This window comes from Crinia signifera, chromosome 7 (assembly GCF_055691185.1).
Source record: "Crinia signifera chromosome 7, ASM5569118v1, whole genome shotgun sequence".
Classification (NCBI taxonomy): domain Eukaryota; kingdom Metazoa; phylum Chordata; class Amphibia; order Anura; family Myobatrachidae; genus Crinia; species Crinia signifera.
Window position 1 is genome coordinate 30,115,794 of NC_139223.1, and position 26,076 is coordinate 30,141,869.

Sequence of the window (26,076 nt, forward strand, 5' to 3'; positions counted from 1 at the left end):
CAAAGTTAAACATTCTACAGAATCCTGGCTTGATCTACCTTTGTCTCTTTTGGGCAGAGTGAAAGTAATTCAAACCATTATCCTACTGAAGCTCACATACCTTATGCAATTACTCCCGATTAAATTGATGTCCACAGATATTAAGATGTTAATGCAATTATGCACAAAATTTATTTAGAAATTAGGCAAACCTTGTATTTCCCTTTCTAAACTACAGCTCCTGTAATTTGGCATTATATTCTAAAGCCCTACTTACTAGATATGCCATGGATTGGTTTTTGGAATCAGATAACTACACCACGTTTGAATTAGATTGTGCTCTATTACATCCTTACTCCCCGGGAGCCTTACTACATACGCCCAGTCACAAATTCCTAAACATATCTCATCCCATATTATTTTCAAAGATACTTATGAGGCATAGTGGACTACATGTAAGGCACTGGGTAGTTCTCTTCTACATACGGAATGGTTACCAATTTGGGGTAACCCAGCGTTCACGCCTGGCATCGAGAACCCCACCTCTCGACGTTTGTATACCAAAGGTCTTAAACTTATTTTGCATGTCTTTGACCCTGGGGGCCGTTTAATGACCTTCCGCCAATTGGACAGTACCTACCTATGCCACCTTTTACATACAAATTCTCCACTATGCAGCTTCCCTGCCTCCTAGTGCCCCTAGATCATCTAAGCAGGATAAATTGACATCAATAATCCAGAAATTCCAGAGCCAAAAATTTAAAACTAAATTAATATACTCAGAATTAATTTATCTCACCACTCAAAAACAACGGGACCAAGCTCATGCCCAATGGAAGAAAGACATCCCCTTGCTAAATGCTCCTATCACGCTATTTAAATACTACCACACCACATTGCGCATTCTGAGATCCTCCCTACTACAGGAAACGCATATCAATATCTTGCATCGAGCCTATATGTCCCAGGCCCAGAGACAGCATTTTATTCCGGAGGAAACGGGTCGTTGCCTGAAATGTAGCCATAGCCCGGCTACCCTGTTTCATAACTTATGGGCCTGCGGACATATAAAAAAATCCTGGCGTAAGATCGTCAACTATATTAACATCACTTGCATACCCTGCATACTTGCTGAGCCGTAGTCCCATGGCGCACCGCCCAAGAGGCAGCAACCGACCTGGTGGTATGAGCAGTAATCCTGGAAGGCACTGGTCAGGCAACTTTAGTATAGGCCCAAGCAATTACCGAACTCAAAGCAGGCCAGCCTTTCTTGTGTACATCATACAACACCAATAAGGAATCTGTCTTACGGATATCCTTTACTCTGTCCACATAAATGCGCAAAGCGCGAACAACATCCACATTTTTTAATTTGTCCCTCTTCCAGTTGAACACTGGAAGAACAATCTCTTGGTTCAAGTGATACGCAGAAACCACTTTAGGTAAAAACTTAGGCACTGTTCATAGCACAGCCCTATCATCATGAACTTGACATCTTAAATCTAGAAGTGTGGGATCCTTGACGCTCACACCAACAAATGTATGTTTTCCAAACTCTATAATAGTTTGCTAAAGAAACCGGCTTCCTCGCCTTAATCATGGTATTTATCACAGCATCTGACAACCCCTTCTTCTTTAAGATGGCGGTTTCAATAGCCAGGCCGTCAAAGTTAGTTGAACTAGGGCCTGGTGAAAAAACGGGCCCTGCCTTAACAGATCTGGCCGCAGAGGAAGACGCCACAACGCTATCGACAAACTCCGAATGCTGGAGTACCAAGATCTCCTTGGCCAATCCGGTGCTATCATTATGACACAAATCCCCTGAGATTTGACCTTCTTTAGTACCCGGGCAATCATAGGGAAAGGGAAGATGTAAGCTAACTTTACTGTCCAAGGCACCGTCATTGCATCCACTGCCCAAGCTAGTGGATCCCTGGTCCTGGAAAAGAACCTGGGTACCTGATGATTGAATCTGGACGCCATCAAGGCCACTTCCGGAAGGCCCCAAAGTGTCACAATTTCCTGGAACACCTGCAGATGTAATGCCCAATCCCCTTCCAGAAGCTCTTCCCTGCTCAGGAAATCTGCTTCCACATTTTTGACTCCTGGAATGAACACTGCAGACAGGGCCGGAACATTGCTTTCTGCCCATAGAAGGATCTGAGACACTTACACCATTGCCATCTTGCTTTGTATGCCCCCTTGATAGTTCAAATATGCCAAAGCCGTGGAATTGTCAGACTGAATTCGGATAGGCAAACCCTTTATCCTTTTCTCCGCCTGAGACAATGTCTTCCAGACCACCCGTAGTTCCAAAACTTTTATTGGCAGAACTGATTCTTCCCTGGACCATAGGCCTTGAAGTCTCAAATCCATCACTACAGCTCCCCAGCCCCTGAGACTGGCATCGGTGGTAACCAGTCCACATCCGTCCACCACCGCAAAGATGACCTTGTCTCTTTCTCTGTCTTCATGGTTTTGGGATTCCCCGACCAACATGCCAATATGTTCCATTGAAAGGCTCGAGAATGGAATCTGGCATATTGAAGCGTCTCAAATGTCGCCACCATCTTGCCTAGCAATTTCAGGCATTGCCAAACGGACGGTTTTGGGAACTCCAACACTGTCCAAACCAGTTGACAAATGTCCCTGGCCTTTGACTCTGGAAGGAACACTCAATGTAAGTGTGTGTCCAATATGACTCCCAGGAACTGTAGTCTCTGTGTGGGGCACAGGTGAGACTTTTGAAAATTTAGCACCCAGCTGTGATTCTACAAAAATCGAATAGCCTCTGCCAACTTCTGTTGTAACTTTTCTGCAGACTCCGCTTTGAACAAAATATTGTCCAAATAAGGAATAACCACTGACCTTGGTGTTGGTCCCTATGTGCACAAAAGGGTTTCTTTTATTGGCTCAAACTCATAGGGTCTTGTATACTTCTATTCAAAACACGGGGAGATCACAACTGACCTGATGTTAGGTCCCTATGTGCACATCACGGTTTCTTTAAGGAGTTCCAACTCTCTATGACACACATGTAATCTGCCGCAGATATTACTGACCTGATAGAAATACCCTATGTTCACATAGGGGTTTCTTTGATACGTCCCAGCCAGTATAATGGATCCCCCGAATCAAGAGGCGTGTTTTTCCAAAACAGGACGGTTTATTGTGAATAAAAAGTCACTCCAATACAAGTAAAAAGATTTAAAAAATGGGAAATAGGATAGGGGAACAGAGAACTCTGGATTACCACCACAAAAAAACCTCTCATCCGGATTGAGTGGGGAGCAGGTGGGACCGATGACCAGGGTCTATCCAGGAGTTGTCTGTCTCTCCTTCCATATACACCAACGCGTTTCGAATATTATCCTTCCTCAGGGTGTAATAATGGTGTCCCAGTGAAGGGTTTTTATACCCTAACCCTGATGCGGGGGGTGGGAACAATCCTGCCCCGGTCTAGGGAGAGTGCCAAAACCCGGGTTGAACATTAACAATAAAAATATAAATATATCATTTAAAAGATACTAAAAACCATTTCCATGAATCCAGCATTTCCGGAAACGGATTCACGCTGCCGCATCACTCACTCCTTCCGGCATCAGAGCGTGTCCGTATACACGTGGAGAAACAAACAGTAATGAAAACCTGAAACGGACTTCATTCATCCACGCTACATGTCTCCTGTATATATTTTGTACATTTTTATATGAAATCTTGTATTTATGTATGTTCGCTGGATTCATATTTATATTTTTATTGTTAATGTTCAACCCGGGTTTTGGCACTCTCCCTAGACCGGGGCAGGATTGTTCCCACCCCCCGCATCAGGGTTAGGGTATAAAAACCCTTCACTGGGACACCATTATTACACCCTGAGGAAGGATAATATTCGAAACGCGTTGGTGTATATGGAAGGAGAGACAGACAACTCCTGGATAGACCCTGGTCATCGGTCCCACCTGCTCCCCACTCAATCCGGATGAGAGGTTTTTTTGTGGTGGTAATCCAGAGTTCTCTGTTCCCCTATCCTATTTCCCATTTTTTAAATCTTTTTACTTGTATTGGAGTGACTTTTTATTCACAATAAACCGTCCTGTTTTGGAAAAACACGCCTCTTGATTCGGGGGATCCATTATACCGGCTGGGACGTATCAAAGAAACCCCTATGTGAACATAGGGTATTTCTATCAGGTCAGTAATATCTGCGGCAGATTACATGTGTGTCATAGAGAGTTGGAACTCCTTAAAGAAACCGTGATGTGCACATAGGGACCTAACATCAGGTCAGTTGTGATCTCCCCGTGTTTTGAATAGAAGTATACAAGACCCTATGAGTTTGAGCCAATAAAAGAAACCCTTTTGTGCACATAGGGACCAACACCAAGGTCAGTGTGGTCCTATAGGATATCCATTTGAGGATATCGGGCATCTTACAACTACTAGATTCAACCAGCGCTGGAAAGCTACCCTTTACTTTTGTTTTTGTATATGTGTTAAGGAGTGGTGCTCCTGGTTAGCATTCCAGCTGCGATTGATAGCGCTGGACAACTGAGAATCCATCTTGTTTTAAAGGAATAACCACTATTTATTTTAGTCTGAACTGCCACCATTACTGACATAATCTTTGTAAACACCCTCGGGGCCGTTGCCAGCCCAAAGGGTAACGATTGAAACTTGAGGTGTAAGACCCCTATTGCAAAACACAGCAAAGACTGATGCTCTGCGCAAATAGGCACGTGTAAATATGCGTCTTGAATATCCATAGACGCTAAGAACTCCCCTTGGTCCAGGCTCAGCAGAACCGACCTCTGAAATCATTCTGAAATGATCTTCCCATAGGTGGAGATTTAATGACTTCAGATTTAGAATTGGTCTGAATAACCCGTCTGGCTTGGGCACTAAGAAAAAAATGGAGTAGAACCCCGCCTTTCTCTTGAAGAGACTACGCCGCCCCCAAAAGGGCTGCTCTGAGGCATGTCTCTCTGGGCAATGGTGTAGGTAAAAACCTTCTTGATGGAACCCCCTTCAGGTTTATCCTGTAACCGTGAGACACCACATCCAGGACCCAAGGATCCTGGCCCAATAATGTCCAAGTGTCCCGGTACTGCAGGAGGCGACCCCCCACTCGGAGGACAGATAGGGGAGTCTCCTGGTTGTCATGCTGAGGGCTTCTCCTCACTCTTGGCGCCCTGTTTTTTATTGAAGGCACCAAAGCGGGATTTTGGTGTCTTTCCTTTTCCAACCTGAAACTTTCCTCTGCTGGACTGACCCTTAAAAGGACGCACCTCCTCTAGAGGAGGGACGAAAGGACGAACGAAAGGCAGAGAACCTAGAATTTTGTTTAGCGGCTGGTGTAGGTAGAAAAGTACTTTTCCCACCTGTAGCCTGTTTAATGATGGCTTCCAATTCCGATCCAAATAGTAAATCACCTTTAAAAGCCAAAGCCTCTGAAGACTTCTTGGACTCATTGTCCGCATCCCAAGCTTTGAGCCACAAATCTCTCCTTGCATTAACAGAGACTTCTGACACTCTGGACGCCATTTTAAGAGCCTCCTCTCCAGCCTCCAAATTATATTTCGCTGCCGCTTTCAACTTTTCAGCCAAAACTAAGGCCTCTGAATCTGGCTGTAGCAATGCACACATGGAATTTGCCCACACCATCATAGCTTTGGACACCCATGCAGAAGCAATAATAGGTCTAAGGGTAATCCCCACACCTTCAAAAACTGCTTTGAGACTACCTTCTAACTTCTTTTCAACCGGATCTTTGAAGGCAGCTCCTCCTTGCACAGGCAGCATGGTAGCCTTTGATAATCTAGCCACCGGTGCATCTACCAAAGGAACCTTTTCCCAAAGATTTACATGCTCTTCTGGCAAAGCATATAGGTTCAAAAACCTCTTTGGCATCTGGAGTCTCTTTGGCATCTGGAGTCTCTTATCGGGCGTTTTCCAAGCCCCATCCAACAGTTCTCTCAAACCTTTATCTGAAGGGAAAGTAACAGCCTCTCTGCGCTTCTTTAAAAAAAAAAAAAAAAAAAAAAACCTTTGCTGGGGTCTTACTGTCATCAGACACATTTAAAGCCTGTTTTACAGCTAAGATCAAATCTTCAACACCAGGGACAGAATTGTCCATTTCCTCCCCCTGCTCCCAGGACATTTCTGCCCCGCACTCTCCCTCCTCCTCTGAATCTTCTAAAACAGGAGGAGAAGAAAATGAATGTCTATATGTAACTTCAGGATCCTTCGCAAACTTATCCGTAAGTGCATTAAACCTGCTAATACCCTGAGCTGTGTCCTGCACCACCTGCAGAAAAGCTGGTTCCCCCTGTGTTAAGGGAAAAGAGCCAGAAGAGTGCTGAGAGGATGACAATGGTCTAGGAGACTTTACCAGCTCATCCCTCTGCCTATTCAACACCTGTACCAATGTGGTAACCGACCTGCCCAGGGCCGCAGCCCATGCTGGTTCTGGCTGTTCCACCCTCTGAGCTTGTGCTCCCTTGGGGACAGCTGCACATATAGGGCAAACATCCCCTTGAGTCATTTGTTCAGGGGTTAATTGCAATTCACAAACTCTGAATGTACTCAATGTGGTAAGGGCTCCCTCCCCCACAGCAGCAGACTGCCTTTCTGTCATGTTTAGACAACACAGTGCAAAATGTCAGGCGTATAGTACACAGCCAATATATGCCAGCACTAGGGAAGCCAATCCCGGGGCATTTTTTCAATCCCGGGATTGGCTTTCCGGTACTTGTGTATTATCTGGGCGCCCGATGTTAAAATCGCATGCCTTAATTTAAGGCGTGCGATCAGACCCGACCGACCCGATTTTCGGGTTTTTTCAGAGGTTCCCGTACAATTAAAAAATCAGTCGCATCACATGCCATTACAATGGCATGCGATGCGACGCGTCCGACCCGATTTTCACATTGGAACCAATGTTAAATTGTACCTGAGAACCGATTTTACATTGGATCCAATGTTAAATGCCCCCCAGACCTGATTTTTCATTGTATACCCAGCCTGATGGTTAATTATTAGGTCAAATGCCCCCCTATTGTTAACGCCACCCCACCATCAACGCCAACCCGAAGCGTGGCAAGCGGCGGCGGTACGTGTCCTCCGACCTTTTCATACCCGCACTATCCACGTCGGCGTGGAGTTGATTTTATATAGTAATTGGAAAAAGCACTTTGCGCTGCTAGGTGGATGATAGAAATTTGTGTGAATACTGCCAAGCAAAAGGAATACTGGACACACTTGAATAAATTTACACTTTATATAAAATCAAATAAGCACACATACAAACATGACATAGTACACAATGATAAAAATATATCAGAATATATTTGGCAAGCAAGGTGGCGTTGGTATGTTTTAGTAATCAGAAGCTGATATTAGTGTGGCCATTTCCGGATTAGTAGAATGGGTTAGTCAGGGGTTAATCAGGAGTTAATTCCTTGTGCTGGTAGGGTAATTTATGACAGACAGAGGATGTTGAATGGGTTAATGGAAGCACATGAAAGCCAGTTAGCGAGTAGATGGTAAACGCATAAAGTTCAGGCACATATGTGTCTCCTAGTTGTTAATGGCAATAATGTATCTCACCCTCTCCTCCTTGTAGCAATTTTTGAGGCAGACGGGGAGCCGGATATTTCCACGGCTCTACCCTGGGGTGACAGGTGATGATATCCTCCGGTTGAAAGTCTGTCCAGTCCCAGTATAACGGGGTAGCCAGCAGAATGAGTAATCGGTGCACTTAAAGATAATTTTGTGCAGTAGAGAGTGCAGGAGCGCGGCGTGACAGCAGTGAGGTGAAGCTCCGGGAATCAGCCAAGGCGGATATTAGGTCAACGCGTTTCGTCTCTATAGCAACTAAAGACTTTCTCGAGCGCGGCGTGACAGCAGTGAGGTGAAGCTTCGGGAATCAGCCAAGGCGGATATGATGTCAACACGTTTCGTAACTATAGCAACTAGAGACTTTCTCAAGACCCAAGTCTTGAGAAAGTCTCTAGTTGCTATAGAGACGAAACGCGTTGACGTCATATCCGCCTTGGCTAACCCATGCTACTAATCCGGAAATCGCCATACTAATATCAGCTTCTGATTACTAAAACATACCAACGCCACCTTGCTTGCCAAATATATTCTGATATATTTTATTTATTGTGTACTATGTCATGTTTGTATGTGTGCTTATTTGATTTTATATAAAGTGTAAAATTATTCAAGTGTGTCCAGTATTCCTTTTGCTTGGCAGAATTCACACAAATTTCTATCATCCACCTAGCAGCGCAAAGTGCTTTTTCCAATTATTTCTTTGTTTCTTAGTGAGTCCCTAGCAGGCTCATTAAACACCTGCAGCAGCTGTGGATCAATTTATTATAACGCAATATATATTTCACCCATTGTCTTTTTAACCAGCCCCGGGACTTGTGGCTATTGTAGGAGCCTATAACTCCACAACACCCACACACCACCCCCCTTTTTTCCTGATTTTATATAGTGTGGCGAGCGCAGCGGAATATGAGCCCGAAGCGTGACGAGCGCAGTGAGCCCCGCGAGGGGATGCGCATTACTTAACATGTATTCCGCGCCCCCTTGCGGGGCACGCTTCGGGCTCGTATTCCGCATCCCCTCGCCACGCTTCGGGCTCGGTGGCTCGCTGCGCTCACCAGACTGTTTAAAATCAACTCCACGCTGACGTGGATAGTGGGGGTATGAAAAGGTCGGAGGACTCGTACCGCCGCCGCTCGCCACGCTTCGGGGTGGCGTTAACAATGGAGGGGGGGGGCATTTGACATAATAATTACCCATCAGGGTGGGTATCCGATTAAAAATGGGGTCTAAGGGACCATTTAACATTGGATCCAATATAAAAATCGGGTCGAATCAGTCGCATCGCATGCGATTTGGTCGCATACAATGCGACCGATTTTTCCGACCCGATGTCAAAATCAGGCGCCCAGATAATACACAAGTACCGGCTTTCCTAATAGAAAAACACCCTGGCTGCCCTGCATTTACTTACATGCAGGTGTAGCTGGGTTGCCAGGTGCGTGGACAGATGGGTTGCCGGGTGGTCAGCTTCAGGAGCCGGGTTGGGGGATGGGTGGTTTATGCTGCAGCGGTGGCTGGCTGGTGTGCTGGCTAGTTGGGCGTGACCTGCCTGCGCAGCGTGACCTCTGATCTCGTCACGCTGCGCAGTGCTGCTCTGCCAGGTACCGGGAAAAGCCGGGCAGCGTCTGAGCGGGTGCTCAGACGCTGCCCGGCATTAGACTGCGCATGCGCAGTCTAAACCCGAAATCCCGGGATTGGAAACTCCAATCCCGGCCTTTTGGGGGCCAAATACCGGGATCCCGCCGATCCCAATCCCAGGATTGGCCACCCTAGCCAGCACTTATCTGTCTGCAGCTGTAAGACCCTGTCTGGTCAGCGGGGATGGCGATGCCCATTAGGAAGCAAACACTCTGTAGGATTCCCTTCAGCTCTGCAGTCAGGGTGGCCAAAGGCGCCAAAAAACTGAGTAAAAGGAAGAGACCAACACGTCCCTGCTACAGCGGGGTCTGTGGTTCACTGCGCCAACTACTTCCTGTAGCCGCTCCTATTATGCAGATTCTCCTCTTCCTAGTGCCTGCCCTCAAGCCGGGATCAATTGGAATCGCCCGCAGGCTCCTGTAACAAGCTGCTTTCTCTGCAGAGATTCAGCTTGCAAACCCCTTAGAAAATGGCGGCCGCCATCACGGGGCACCCATCCCCCATGATCCCCCCCTGCGGGGAATCATGGTGTGCCCTACGCACAGACTGCACACACTGGGGCAAACATACCTCCCAACATGACCCTCTCCAGGAGGGACACATTGCTCTGCTTCTGGACTTTCTCTTAATTGATGATTGCCATCACCTGTTTTAAACAGGTTCATTGATAAGAAAGGTGTTTCCACACAGGTGATGGTAATCATGCATTAAAAGAAAAGTTCAGGAGCAGAGCACTGTATCCCCCCTGGAGAGGCGAGGGTCATGTTGGGTGGTATGGGGAAATCAGAGATATGTAGTCATGTAAGACTGAGGTGGCCAGGTGTTTGGTAGTCAGGTGACCTAGTGGTGGCCAGGTCTGTGGTAGTCAGGTGACCTAGTAGAAGTTGTAGTCAGATGAGATAGTGGTGGCCAGGTGTGTGGGTGTCAGGTGAGATGGCGTCGGACCGACCACGTAACGTGTGTGGCTGTGCTGTGGGTTCACTCGCGGTGTATGCTGCTGCAGCTGTACAGTCAGTGTACACCAGGTACCAGCCCCGCCCCTCCCTGCCGTCGCTATGGTAACTTCAAGCTCATCGCAGAGCGGAAGTGATGTGAGGTTAGCTGAGGGGATACCGGAAGCGGAAGGAAATGTCACTGGTGGCCTCCTGCGGCTACACCGGGGCCAAGAAGTAGTACGTGAGGAATCAGATCGTCCTGCTGGGGGTGGGTGAGAAGGGTCACGGGGGGGCAGGCGGGGCGGCATGTCGCTGGCATTTTTCTTATAGTGCAGGTTATGAGAATCACCCTGCCTGCAGTACAGTGAGGGGGTAACGTCTCTGCCTGCATTACAAATATGGGGGTCTCCCTGCCTGCAGGACAGTATGGGGATCACCCTGCACAGGCAAGGCATCGTGGGTCTTGCACAGATAAGTTGATGCATAGACCTACAGTGTATATTAGAGCAGCATTAGCATTACCTAATAGCAAAGTTGTTGCAAGGCATGCTGTAACTTGTAGTTCCACAACATCTGGATAGCCAGAGGTTGGCCAGGCCTGCCTTAGAGTATCATCGCCGCTTATGACAATTAGGCATTACAGGGCATCTCACATAGCCAAAGGTCAGTGGAAGACACTGCTTTACAGTGATAGACATGCGTATAAATATACTTATCCAGACATCACTAGATGCATATGAGCGAGTTAATGTCTTTAGTTGTATGCACACATATTCCCAACAATCTGCATCAGACCCATAGTGAGATACTCCGGTCGGCGGGCGAAGATGCTGTCATCATGTTGACAGGTTAAAGTTCGAACTACAGAGTTATAGTAAATAAATTCCAACACAATTAAAATATTGGCACCCTCACATACACACGCTTCCTATGTAATGTCACATACCAAGCCTGTCATCTGTTCTGTTGCAGAACTCAATTATTAATAATGTGATCTCACTTTCTTCTTGCAGCCCAAGAAGGGAAGACCTCTCTTATAATGGCTCAGGTGGGAGAGGAGTTCGCAGATGAGGTATGTGGACGGGGTATATGGGATAAAACCTTGGCTTTTGCAGAGGATTCTGGTAAATGCAGAGCAGTGTCAGACATCTTTTCTGTAGCAGACCAACACTTGTTCTGTACACGGTGACCCTGTACCAGACCGTGCATCTCCTGTAACCCGCATGTTCTGTACACGGTGACCCTGTACCAGACCGTGCATCTCTTGTAACCTGCTTGTTCTGTACACGGGGACCCTGTACCAGACCGTGCATCTCCTGTAACCTGCTTGTTCTGTACACGGTGACCCTGTACCAGACCGTACATCTCCTGTAAGCCGCTTGTTGTGTACACGGTGACCCTGTACCAGACCGTGCATCTCTTGTAACCTGCTTGTTCTGTACACGGGGACCCTGTACCAGACCGTGAATCTCATGTAAGCCGCTTGTTGTGTACACGGTGACCCTGTACCAGACCGTGCATCTCCTGTAACCCGCTTGTTCTGTACACGGTGACCCTGTACCAGACCGTGCATCTCCTGTAACCTGCTTGTTGTGTACACGGTTACCCTGTACTAGACCGTGCATCTCCTGTAACCCGCTTGTTCTGTACATGGTGACCCTGTACCAGACCGTGCATCTCCTGTAACCTGCTTGTTGTGTACACGGTTACCCTGTACTAGACCGTGCATCTCCTGTAAGCCGCTTGTTCTGTACACGGTTACCCTGTACCAGACCGTGCATCTCCTGTAAGCTGCTTTTTCTGTACACGGTGACCCTGTACCAGACCGTGCATCTCCTGTAAGCCGCTTGTTCTGTACACAGTTACCCTGTACCAGACCGTGCATCTCCTGTAAGCCGCTTGTTCTGTACACGGTTACCCTGTACCAGACCGTGTATCTCCTGTAACCCGCTTGTTCTGTACACGGTTACCCTGTACCAGACCGCGCATCTCCTGTAACCTGCTTGTTCTGTACACGGTGACCCTGTACCAGACCGTGCATCTCCTGTAAGCCACTTGTTCTGTACACGGTTACCCTGTACCAGACCGTGCATCTCCTGTAACCTGCTTGTTCTGTACACGGTTACCCTGTACCAGACCGTGCATCTCCTGTAACCCGCTTGTTCTGTACACGGTTACCCTGTACCAGACCGTGCATCTCCTTTTAGCCGCTTGTTCTGTACACGGTGACCCTGTACCAGACCACGCATCTCCTGTAACCCGCTTGTTCTGTACATGGTTACCCTGTACCAGACCGTGCATCACCTGTAAGCTGCTTGTTCTGTACACGATTGCCCTGTACTAGACCGTGCATCTCTTGTAACCTGCTTGTTCTGTACACGGGGACCCTGTACCAGACCGTGCATCTCCTTTCAGCCGCTTGTTGTGTACACGGTTACCCTGTACCAGACCGTGCATCTCCTTTCAGCCGCTTGTTCTGTACACGGTTACCCTGTACCAGACCGTGCATCTCCTGTAAGCCGCTTGTTCTGTACACGATTGCCCTGTACCAGACCGTGCATCTCCTGTAACCTGCTTGTTCTGTACACGGTGACCCTGTTCCAGACCGTTCATCTCCTCTAAGCCGCTTGTTCTGTACACGGTTACCCTGTACCAGACCGTGCATCTGCTGTATCCTGCTTGTTCTGTACACGGTGACCCTGTACCAGACCGTGCATCTCCTGTAACCCGCTTGTTCTGTACACGGTGACCCTGTACCAGACCGTGCATCTCCTGTAAGCTGCTTGTTCTGTACACGGTGACCCTGTACCAGACCGTGCTTCTCCTGTAACCTGCTTCTCCTGTACACGGTTATTGATAACGGCACCCCCACTATCAACGCCAACCCGAAGCGTGGCGAGCGTAGCGGCGGTACGCGTCCTCCGACCTTTTCATACCCCCACTATCCACGTCGGAGTGAAGTTGATTTTAGATAGCGTGGCGAGCGCAGCGAGCCACCAAGCCCGAAGCGTGGCGAGCGCACGCGGAATACATGTAAAGTAATCCGCGTCCCCTCGCGGGGCACGCTACGCTCGCCACGCTTCGGGCTCGGTGGCTCGCTGCGCTCGCCACACTATCTGAAATTAACTCCACGCCGACGTGGATAGTGGGGGTATGAAAAGGTCTGAGGACGCGTACCGCCGCCCCTCGCGGGCTCGCTGTGCTCGCCACGCTTCGGGTTGGCGTTGATAGTGGGGGTTGCGTTAACAATGGGGGTGCATTTAACATTGCAAATCGCATCGCATGCCACTTGCTGGCATGCATTGCTATGCGATATTTAATTGTACAATCAGGGGCATTTTCCCGAAAATCACATCGCATACCATCGCATAGTACCTGGGGGTGTGCAAGGATGAAATAACATGCAAATCAGCAGGAAATGGCCGAAAATCTGCAAAAAATCGGACGCAAATCGGTCGCAAAATCGCATCGCAGATCAAATCGGCCAAAAATCGGCAGAGAATCGCCCGCAAATCGGCCAAAAAATCGGATGCGATATCGGATGCGATTTACATGAAATCGGGCGCCGTTGTAATACACAAGTACCAAAACTTCTTTGGGTTGGTTTTGCTTTCAGTGGCTATGCACTCTTCATATAATATTTTAGCTGCTTTGATTACCCCTTTACAAGTTTTGTTTGATTCTTTGTATTTTGCGAACGCCTCCTCATTCAAGTTATTTTTATAGAATTTAAAGGCTCTAGTTTTATTGTTGATAGCTGACCTTACTTCTTTGCCCAACCACGGTGGCTTTTTTTTTTGTTGAATTTACCTTTAGTTACTTTAGGAATGTGTTCAACAGTTAGTGAATCAAGCACCTTTTTTAGATTATCCCACATTTCCTCTGCATTTTTTCCCTCCATAACCGTTTCCAATTCCCACCCAATTCCTGTTAGGGCTTTCCTGAATAATTCAAAGTTCTGAAGTTTAGTATTTTTACAGATCCTTTTTGATGTACCAGACTGTGCATCTCCTGTAAGCCGCTTGTTCTGTACACGGTGACCCTGTACCAGACCGTGCATCTCCTGTAACCCGCTTGTTCTGTACACGGTGACCCTGTACCAGACCGTGCATCTCCTGTAAGCCGCTTGTTCTGTACACGGTTACCCTGTACCAGACCGTGCATCTCCTGTAACCCGCATGTTCTGTACACGGTGACCCTGTACCAGACCGTGCATCTCCTGTAAGCCGCTTGTTCTGTACACGGTTACCCTGTACCAGACCGTGCATCTCCTGTAACCTGCTTGTTCTGTACACGGTTACCCTGTACCAGACCGTGCATCTCCTGTAACCCGCATGTTCTGTACACGGTGACCCTGTACCAGACCGTGTATCTCCTGTAAGCCGCTTGTTCTGTACACGGTTACCCTGTACCAGACCGTGCATCTCCTGTAACCCGCATGTTCTGTACACGGTGACCCTGTACCAGACCGTGCATCTCCTGTAAGCCGCTTGTTCTGTACACGGTTACCCTGTACCAGACCGTGCATCTCCTGTAACCTGCTTGTTCTGTACACGGTTACCCTGTACCAGACCGTGCATCTCCTGTAACCCGCATGTTCTGTACACGGTGACCCTGTACCAGACCGTGTATCTCCTGTAAGCTGCATGTTCTGTACACGGTGACCCTGTACCAGACCGTGTATCTCCTGTAAGCTGCTTGTTCTGTACACGATGACCCTGTACCAGACCGTGCATCTCCTGTAAGCCGCTTGTTCTGTACACGGTGACCCTGTACCAGACCGTGCATCTTCTGTAACCCGCTTGTTATGTACACGGTGACCCTGTACCAGACCGTGCATCTTCTGTAACCCGCTTGTTATGTACACGGTGACTCTGTACCAGACCGTGTATCTCCTGTATGCTGCTTGTTCTGTACACGATGACCCTGTACCAGACCGTGCATCTCCTGTAAGCCGCTTGTTCTGTACACGGTGACCCTGTACCAGACCGTGCATCTCCTGTAACCCGCTTGTTATGTACACGGTGACCCTTTACCAGACAGTGCATCTTCTGTAACCCGCATGTTCTGTACACGATGACCCTGTACCAGACCGTGTATCTCCTGTAAGCCGCTTGTTCTGTACACGGTTACCCTGTACCAGACCGTGCATCTCCTGTAAGCCGCTTGTTCTGTACACGATGACCCTGTACCAGACCGTGCATCTCCTGTAACCTGCTTGTTCTGTACACGGTTACCCTGTACCAGACCGTGCATCTCCTGTAAGCCGCTTGTTCTGTACACGGTTACCCTGTACCAGACCGTGCATCTCCTGTAAGCCGCTTGTTCTGTACACGGTTACCCTGTACCAGACCGTGCATCTCCTGTAAGCCGCTTGTTCTGTACACGGTTACCCGGTACCAGACCGTGCATCTCCTGTAACCCGCATGTTCTGTACACGGTGACCCTGTACCAGACCGTGCATCTCCTGTAACCTGCTTGTTCTGTACACGGTGACCCTGTACCAGACGGTGCATCTCCTGTAACCTGCTTGTTCTGTACACGGTGACCCTGTACCAGACGGTGCATCTCCTGTAAGCCGCTTGTTCTGTACACGGTTACCCTGTACCAGACCGTGCATCACCTGTAAGCCGCTTGTTCTGTACACGGTGACCCTGTACCAGACCGTGTATCTCCTGTAAGCCGCTTGTTCTGTACTCGGTGACCCTGTACCAGACCGTGCATCTCCTGTAACCCGCATGTTCTGTACACGGTGACCCTGTACCAGACCGTGCATCTCCTGTAACCTGCTTGTTCTGTACATGGTGACCCTGTACCAGACTGTGCATCTCCTGTAAGCCGCTTGTTCTGTACACGGTTACCCTGTACCAGACTGTGCATCTCCTGTAAGCCGCTTGTTCTGTACACGGTGACCCTGTACCAGACCGTGCATCTCCTGTAAGCTGCTTGTTCTGTACACAGTGACCCTGTACCAGACCACGCATCACCTGTAAGCCGCTTGTTCTGTACACGGTGACCCTGTACCAGACCGTGCATCTCCTGTAAGCCGCTTGTTCTGTACACGGTTACCCTGTACCAGACCGTGCATCTCCTGTAAGCCGCTTGTTCTGTACACGGTTACCCGGTACCAGACCGTGCATCTCCTGTAAGCCGCTTGTTCTGTACATGGTTACCCTGTACCAGACCGTGCATCTCCTGTAACCCGCATGTTCTGTACACGGTGACCCTGTACCAGACCGTGCATCTCCTGTAACCTGCTTGTTCTGTACATGGTGACCCTGTACCAGACGGTGCATCTCCTGTAAGCCGCTTGTTCTGTACACGGTTACCCTGTACCAGACCGTGCATCTCCTGTAACCTGCTTGTTTTGTACACGGTTACCCTGTACCAGACCGTGCATCTCCTGTAACCTGCTTGTTTTGTACACGGTTACCCTGTACCGGACCGTGCATCTCCTGTAACCCGCTTGTTCTGTACACGGTTACCCTGTACCAGACCGTGCATCTCCTGTAACCCGCTTGTTCTGTACACGGTTACCCTGTACCAGACCACGCATCTCCTGCAAGGTGCTTGTTCTGTACACGGTTACCCTGTACCAGACCGTGCATCTCCTGTAACCTGCTTGTTCTGTACACGGTTACCCTGTACCGGACCGTGCATCTCCTGTAACCTGCTTGTTCTGTACACGGTTACCCTGTACCAGACCGTGCATCTCCTGTAACCCGCATGTTCTGTACACGGTTACCCTGTACCAGACCGTGCATCTCCTGTAACCTGCTTGTTCTGTACACGGTTACCCTGTACCGGACCGTGCATCTCCTGTAACCTGCTTGTTCTGTACACGGTTACCCTGTACCAGACCGTGCATCTCCTGTAAGCCGCTTGTTCTGTACACGGTTACCCTGTACCAGACCGTGCATCTCCTGTAACCTGCTTGTTCTGTACACGGTGACCCTGTACCAGACCGTGCATCTCCTGTAACCCGCTTGTTCTGTACATGGTTACCCTGTACCAGACCGTGCATCTCCTGTAAGCCGCTTGTTCTGTACATGGTGACCCTGTACCAGACCGTGCATCTCCTGTAAGCCGCTTGTACATTTATTTCCCCACATCCTGTTAGTGACACTGTACTTTGCGGGGACGCACTGATGCCATTGAGCTCAGTAAATAGCTGATTCTACTTTGGCTTGCGCTGTGTTGTATTTCTCCTTCGGGAGACATCAGGGGCCACAGCGTTACAGTGGGTAGTAAGGAGATGGGAGAGCACCAGCACCCTAGAGGTTAAACTTGAACTGCCTCCCAGGCAGCCGGGCTCCTCCCCTCCTCTACCCCGCCTCCAGGCCAGGAAGCTCAGTTTTTTCGGGTGCTGGCAGGAGCCAGATGCACCTAATAGAGGGGCTGCTATTTAGCAGCCTAACTTGATTTTTATATTTTATTTTTCATTTTTCTTTTACACTGACTTGTGTCAGTGACAGAGCAGCAGCACTGGGGGTCTGCACAGACACCTGCGCTGCTGCTCCATCACCCGGGTCCGGAGCTGCATCGCCACTCGAGGGTGGGGACCTGCAGCGGCCCCCGGGCACTGGGGAGCCACAGCCGCCACCGGACTCCGGGGACCTGACAAAGGTAACGCGCTCCCCGCTGGGAGCGCGCGCGATTGCGCTTGCTGGGCATTGCGGCTGCAGCAGTTCGGCGGGGGGGACCGCCGACTGCGCTGACAAGCGGACGGCTGGTTCGCCACCCGCTCCCGCTGGACCACCAGGGAAACGGTTTGTGGGCAGCGGCGCCAGGTATGCGGGGCCGCCCGGTAGCGCCGGACCCCTGCCATTTTTACCTGCGCCGCATGTGGACACCTCCCTGGGGGCCATTTGTCAGCAGGGGGAGAAGGCTCCCCCCACATCAGCCTCTCCACCCGGGGACAGTAGGCAGGGAACTGTGTTTATCACACAGAGAGTTCCCGCCACTGAGATCCCTTCCTGCCTGCCTGCGACATGTGAGGAGGGACACGGAGGAGCTCATAGCCACCCGGAGTTCCACTCCTTCACTGCCAGGTCATTTGGGCATGTCCCCCCTGTACCCCTCCTTCGGGATACTGTACAGTACTGTGCTCTGAAAGGAGCCTTGTGCCATTAATTGCATTGCCCTTGTATGCTGCATTGTTTGTTAACAGTTTAGCTGCCTGTCAGTTTAATCTGTGTTACACTGTACTATATGGCCATGTATTGCTGGTTAGGTCATGCTGACTTAACATGTGTGGAGGGACACAGAGAGCTTATCAAGCCAGTCTGGGGTTCCACTCCTTCACTGCCTGGGCTCCCCTGTAATAATCTCCTCCAGGAGTCAGGTTACAGAGCAGACAGAGTTCAAACTGTGGGCACAGCAGAGCCAAGTGCAACATTGTATCCTGTGAATTAACACCATCACTGCCTGTCGGAAGCATAAAGGACAGAGAGGATGGTGTAATGGTTAGCATTGCTGCATCACAGTGCAGAGGTCATGGGTTCGATTCCCAACATGACCCAAACTCTGCAGTTATCTGCCTGTCAGATACAAGCTGGCTGTCAGATGCAGACTGCGTTGTCTGTATCATATAGACTGCCAGTATATCCACTGCACCTGTGTATATATAACTGCACTGTATGTCTATATCACTGCTTTGTATGTCTATTACAAGCTGGCTCAGATGCATACTGCATTGTCTGTACCGTATAGACTGCCGGTCTATATCACGACAGCTGTCTATTGTTTATCACTGCACTGTCTATATCACTGCATTGTATGTATATCACAGGCTGGCTGTGCACTGTGTAACACTATCACTGCCTGTCAGAAAGGCTGCCTGCCAATGATTGCTATATGTGCCTAGTACTAGCTTACTGCGTACTGTGGGGGCAGCACAGCTCGGGTCGTGGGTTCAATTCCCACTATGACCCTAACTGTGCAGAGTTTGTACGTTCTCTCCGTGTTTTAGTGGGGTTACTCCGTGTACTCCGGTTTCTTCCCACAATGCAAAATTTAAAACAGAAGTATGCTGTGTTAGCCGTACAAATGGGCCAAATGTCTACGCCACCGCAAGGTATACGTAGTACCAGCTTACGGTGTATGGCTTGAACACTATCTCTGTTGGTCAGAGAATACTGTGTTAGCGGTACCATATAGGCTACCCGCCTATTCTATGGCATTGTATGCCTTCTATACTTGTAGTACATTGTCTTACCTGTGCTTTAGCAGCCGGTTCACAGTGCTATAATACTGCAACGTCTTCCAGGAGTACCAGTCCCAGTGACTCTGGGGCTCCGGCGCGGATGTCTTGTACATCCTGTAATGTTGGCCTATGCCCCCATTACTAGTACAGTACGGCTTATACGCAGGCTGCTACAATGCCTGGGCGATGCCCACAGGTACAGCCTCCTCTAGAAAACAGGAGCCTGCTTGGGCCACGTTCTTTACTCCGTTGCCGGTGCAGCTAGTAGCAGTAGCAGCCTCATCCCTTGGCTGAGTGCTTATCTGCCTCCAGACAAGGTCCCCAGAAATGCCGTCCCCATCCTTGGCGGGTGTAGCTCCCCGCACAGTGGAAGCGCTCTGTACCTGCAGGTAGACGCAGATACCCCCGTCATCCAGACTCCTCCGTCAGCAGACACAGAGAGGAGGACACCCGGGATTAGCATTGTCTAGAGGGGACCGTCGACGACGGTATGGAAGATGGGGGGCCTGTGATAAGGTGAATCCCCCCCACCTCGTCTTGAGGTGCCGACCTTGGTCTCAGCTGTCAAATAGGTCCTTACCTTAAACGACCCCGCTGAGCCGCCTACACCTTTGGGTGTCTCCCTAGGTGTTTTCTGGGTTTATTCTGTAAATCTGTGAACTCGACTAAGGTCATCAGTTGGGAGATTCCTAACAGGAAGTTTAGCTTGCCATCGGCGGTTCCCCTTCCTTTTACCCCCTTCCACAGGAGGACATAGTCCCCTGGGAGACTGTCCCTAAAGTGGACGCACTCCTGCCCCAGGCATCTGCTTGGGTGGCTAAGGCCTTAGTTGCGTGAGCAACTTCTCTCACAGCGGACGCTGCATAAGGGGTGTCGGAGGAAACCCTGCTGCCTTCTATTGAGTATCAGGTGACACTTTACCTGGGGGTGACGGCTCTGGAAATTACACCAATCGCCTCCAGAGGGTCACCCTCGGCCATAGCTGCACACACATACCAGTGTCTGTGCTCTTGGAAGGCCTGAACTCAAAGTCCCTTTTGAGGGTTCCTTTTTATTTGGGCCAGTGCCAAATATGGGGGCCGGTTTAGATACCATTCGGCAGAGGATATCCCTTCTGGGGGATTGCCATCTGGCTCTACAGTCCAGGATCAGACATCTCCTGTCCCCCTGGCAGGTGTCTGTGCATGCCTGCGTGGGGTCCCTGGGGTTGGTGGATCGGCCTTCGAATTGGCAGAATAGGCTCAGTTCCATACCAACCCTCTACAATACTGTCCAAGGAGCAGCACGGATAGTGTAGTGGTTAACATTACTGCTTCACTGCGCTGAGGTCATGGGTTCGATTCCCACCATGGCCCTAACTGTGCGGAGTTTGTATATTCTCCCCAGACTTGCATGGGTTTACTCCTGGTACTCCGGTTTCCTCCCACAATATCCATGCCCAGAAGTTCGCCTGGTCTCCAGCAGGGCCCCCCTTTCCTGGGGGCTTCTGGACGGGACCTCGCTACTGGAGCCATGCATGCTAGCCTCCCGTGTTTGGGGGGTGGTCACTTCTCAAAGGTCGTTCCAGGGTCTCTGGACCACTCTAGTGGCCCAGCCCTCCATCATCGTCCTCGAACTAAAGACAATCTTCCGGGCAGTCCGCTTGGCGGAACCCTAACTTAGGGGTTGGCCGGTGCAAGTCCAGTCGGACATTGCGACAAGGGTGGCATATGTTAACCACCAGGGTGGCACTAGTTGTCAGCCCACTATGACAGAAGCATCCGGCATCTTTCAGAGATGATCCCTGCTTTTTCAGAAATTTTTATCCTGGTAGTCCAGAATTGGGTGGCGGTCTTCCTCGGCCGTCAGACCTGTGATGCCGACGACTTGACCCTCCTTAGAGTGATGTTTCAGATGCTGGTACAACGGTGGGGCCCAACCGAGGTGGCCTTGACAGCCTCTCGCCATACCCTCAAACCACCACTGTGCGGGTCCTGGTCTTGCGACCCGGAGGGGGGGGCTTGCCTGGTAGACGCCCTGTCCGCTCCGTGGCCGTCCACACTGATGGCGCCTTTCCACCACTTTCCTCCTTTTGCGAATGTCTCGCAAGCTGAAGCCGGAGGGCGGCACATTGATTCTGGTTGCTCCACCTTGGCCCAGACGGATCTGGTTTTCGGATCTGCAGTCAGTAGCCCCTCCTATTCGCTTACCCCTGGACACAGGCATGCTCTCATGGTCCGCCTCTCTCTTTCGGCTTTGAGGCACTTGGCTTTGACGGGGTGGCTGTTGAGACCTCCCGGGTAAGACCCAGCGGGTTTCACTCCACCATGCTCAGGGCGAGGAAACCTCCCTAGATGGGGTGTACCATCGCATATGGAGGGCTTACTTTTCCTGCTGCGAACCCTACGCTTCAGATTCCGGGACTTACTACCTGGCTAGGGTTCTGTCCTACTTGCAGAAGGGTCTGGAGGCTGGGTTGCGTTGATCATCTTTAAAGGTTCGGATTTCAGCCTTGCACATCTTGTTCTGTCGACGGGTGGCCCTGTCGACGGATGTCTGTACATTCCTGCAGGATGTCTTGCATATCCAGCCTCCCTTAGTTACCCCAGTTGCCCCCTGGGATCTCTCTAATCCTGACTTCTTCAGGGCCCACCTTTTGTGCCCTTGCGGTCGGTGGACCTGTGTTGACTCGCCTGGAAGATTGTTTCCTTGTTGGCGATAGCTTTGGCCAGGGGAGTCTCTGACCTGTCAGCTCTGTCCTGTAAGTCCTTGGTTCTTGGTTATAACCGGGCGGTTTTTCCTACCGTCCCTTCTCAACTACCTTAAGTGGTGTCCGGCTTTCAGGTCAACCAGGACATTATTGTTCCGGCATTTAGACAGTCTGTTGTTACTACGGCTTGGTCCTCCTTGGACGTTGTCCGGCCGGGGCGTATTTATGTGCTATGTGCACCGTTCTAGGCTGTTGCACTAGTCAGACTCTCTCTCTCTCTTTGTACTATATGGTGTTCGGATGAGAGGGTGGCCCGCCTCTACGCAAACTACTGCCCGCTAGAGTCGCTCTGGCAGGCATATTTGGACACCTCCCTCCCGGTTCCGGCAGGGATTCAGGCACATTCCGTTAGGTCTGTGGAGGTGTCCTGGGCTGTAAGAGGCGGTGCTAAAGTTGAGCAAATTTGCAGGGCGGCGACTTGGTCGTCCGCCATTACTGTCTTGCGTTTTTACGCTTTTGACACGTTTGCCTCCCAGGACTCGGCCTTTGGCCAGAGTGTGTTGGCTGCGGCACAGGCGCGTCCCCACCCATAGGTGGCTGCTTTAGGACGTCCCACTGTAACGCTGTGGCCCCTGATGTCTCCCGAAGGAGAAAATGAGATTTATGTCTTACCTGGTAAATCTCTTTCTTCGAGGACATCAGGGGCCACAGGGATCCCTCCCTGCCGCGCCTGCTTTACTTCCGTTATGGTTAAGTTATGATTATGTTATATTATCCCTCGGTTGAGGGTACTAACATGTTCAGAATGTGTTTCTGTGCGGTGCTTCTCTTCCTTCTATCTTGTCTCCTGCCTTGGCTTGTTAAAAAAAAAACTGAGCTTCCTGGCCTGGAGGCGGGGTAGAGGAGGGGAGGAGCCCGGCTGCCTGGGAGGCAGTTCAAGTTTAACCTCTAGGGTGCTGGTGCTCTCCCATCTCCTTACTACCCACTGTAACGCTGTGGCCCCTGATGTCCTCGAAGAAAGAGATTTACCAGGTAAGACATAAATCTCATTTTTCAAATCAAACTTCTATCGGCCTGCAGTTTTGCCATGCGGACTGTGTTTCATAAATGTTTCTCTCACATTTCCTAGGTAACAACCAGTGTGGCGGAGATCACTATACCCGCCGACATGACGCCAGAACGAGTGCCCACCCACACAGTGGACTTTTCAGGTGGTTACCTTTTTTTTGGTTTAGAAAGATAACCAGTATACTACTGTGCAACTAGTTATGCAGCTGCGTGCAGAACATGCCCAGGACCAGGGATGGCCATCGATGGCGATTCTGCACCCAGCCATCAATAGTCATAAACTATGTGATTGATAACCATCAATAGTTTTAGCTATCAAGGGTTATCCATTATCTTTGACTAAATGGCCCGAGGGCCAATCAAAATGTGGGGGTGGTGCTTCCTGGTCTCGTGTCCGTGTCCCTACAAAATTGAAAAAAAAAACCTGTGTTTACAGCAGAGTTTGCATTTTGTATCTGAATTGAAAAGTCTTGAAACCGATTTCTTTTATCATTTCCCCTTGCTGGTAACACGGGGTATGGGCGGACTTGTCCATAGTCATTAGGTCAGTCACTATTGGTTGACATAACAAAGGTCGAAACACCAAAAAAAGGTCGACACATAAGGTTGAGTTTTGTTTAATTTTGTTTTGGGTACTTATGTATTATCTGGGCTCCCATGTTAAATGCACCCCATTTTTTCATACCCCTACTATCCAACTATGCATGGAGTTTATTTTATATAGTGTGGTGAGTGCAGCGAGCCACCGTGCCCGAAGCGTGGTGAGCGGACGCGGTCTCATAAGAAAAACGGGAGCCCAGATGTTACATAAGTACCTTGTTTTGTATCTGTCAGCAAATGTCGACATGGATAAGTGTACTACGTCCACTCACTGTGCTCGCCGTGCTTCGCGCACACGATTATATTCCCCCTCCATGTCAACTGGGATGGTAAAGAATGAAAAATCATGAAAAACTAATTTTTCATGTCTACATTTTCCATGTTGATATATAGCTTGTGTCGACCTTTGTGTATGTCAACCTTAAGCATGTCGACCTATTTAGTGCATTGACGTTTGGCCTGTTGACCATACGACCCCCTCCCGATTACATTGTAGTTGCTCCTACTGCAGCCGTGTGCTGTTTCAATCCGCATTCTACATTTTGGCCACTAGATGGTGCATTTCTGTGAGCTGTATAGCTGCTTCTCGTTATAGTACACAAGCAATATGGCAACTCAAATTTACAGTAATTACATATAAGCATATTTATTTATTTAGTATTTATTCCAGTATGAAGTTCTCCATATTGCTTACACCATCCATGGGACTTTTCTTCCCTGTGTTCTATCCATTTAAAGCCATGTGTTTCACCTGCTACTCTGCTCCAGGCTTAATTACATGAAGTCTTTGATTCATACAGGAGTAAATCCACTAGCAGGTGGTGCAGTATTTTAGCATACAGTAAATTCTAAGCGGTACTTGTTTAGTTTCACGGCGCCGCCGCCGCGCGCACAGTCTGTCTTATAAACTTGGCAGCTTGCCAGACGCTCTGTTTAACTGTGCGCGTGGCTGCTTTCCATATGTAAGCAACGTTATCAGCGTAGCGCCGGGCAGCAGCAGCGCGCTGCACAGGAGCTGACAGGTCACTGTGATACTTGTAATTCCACAGTGAAATAGGCAGTCCTGCGCACCGCTGACAATGGGGGAATGTAAAGTGGACACCCCGGCACACCGCTATCAAAGGGGGTGTCCCACATGTTGACGCTAAAGCATCTAAATCCAGACTCCCTGCAAGCCGCTAAGAAGGGGGCATCTAAATTTAGATGCTAAAGCGTCTGAATTTAGTTGGGTCTAGGGGTACACTATTAAACCTGTTCACAATGACACTAGTCGACGCAACAGCTGTCGACCTTGTACATTCCACTATCCACGCCAACCCGAAGCATGGCGAGGGGCGGTGGTACACGTCCTACGACCTTTTCATACCCCCACTATCCACGTCGGCGTGGAGTTGATTTTATATAGTGGGGCGAGCAGACGCAGATTACCTGTGAAGTAATCCGCATTCCCTCACGGGGCTCGCCGCGCTTCGGGCTCGGTGGCTCGCTGCGCTCGCCACACTGTATAAAATCAACTCCACGCCGACGTGGATATTGGGGGTATGAAAAGGTCGTAGGACGCGTACCGCTGCGCTCGCCACGCTTCGGGTTGTCGTGGATAGTGGTGCTGTTTCAGGAACTGGTTTTTAGTTAAATGTAACCGAGAATACTGAGGTAAAAATCATTCCAGAACAATAGATAATCAAATTAAAGAACAGTAAAATTTAGGGAAAAGTCATGATTCAGAACAGGAACAGGAAGCTGCTGCTGCGTCATCACCGCCACCACTTGCAGAGGAATCAGCTGCTGATGTGGATGCTGTCGGCTCTGCGTCGTCACCATCCTTCTCAAGTAGAGGAAGCAGGGTCAGTGCATACAGGATGCGCTTGAAGAGGTTCTGTGCGCCTAAACTCTACCTCCACATAAACTCCTGGAGGTACGAGTCCAGGTGATGGCGCGCGGTCCCCCTTTGGCACTTATTGCGCCACTTGCAACTGCCCCACAAACGTTCAATGTTCTGGGTGTGGACCCCAGTGTCAGGATCCACAAAGTGGTACTTATGATTCACCTTTGCATGCTGGTATCCGGCCTGCTCCAACTGCTGCATGTTATACGCCCTCCAGCAGTCGCTGTAGACCGTGGTACCCGGTTCCACGTGTGCCTCAATGGCAGCCACTTCAGTGATGAAACACTGGCCTGTCTCCCTCGAGATGCCCCCGAACACCCACTGCTGGGGCAGCATCCGTCCCACGTTACTTTTCCTCTTCACGTAGAGGCTTTCATCTACCTCCACGATAGTACCTGGCCCTCCAATGCGCTGCTGAGGCTGCGCTAGCAGGTCCACCGTGCAGGCCTCCCTCATC

General features: G+C 49.7%; 1 protein-coding gene across 1 annotated transcript in view; it reads left to right on the forward strand.

Moving 5' to 3' along the window:
- Positions 1-10,292: 10,292 nt before the first annotated feature.
- LOC146021144 (uncharacterized) overlaps positions 10,293-26,076 on the forward strand; it is a 44,706-nt gene continuing 28,922 nt past the window's right edge. Inside the window, exons 1-3 of the mRNA XM_083154942.1 lie at positions 10,293-10,440; positions 11,186-11,244; positions 23,196-23,277. Of these exons, the coding sequence (XP_083011068.1) occupies positions 10,293-10,440; positions 11,186-11,244; positions 23,196-23,277 (289 nt within the window). The remainder of the gene's footprint in view (positions 10,441-11,185; positions 11,245-23,195; positions 23,278-26,076) is intronic.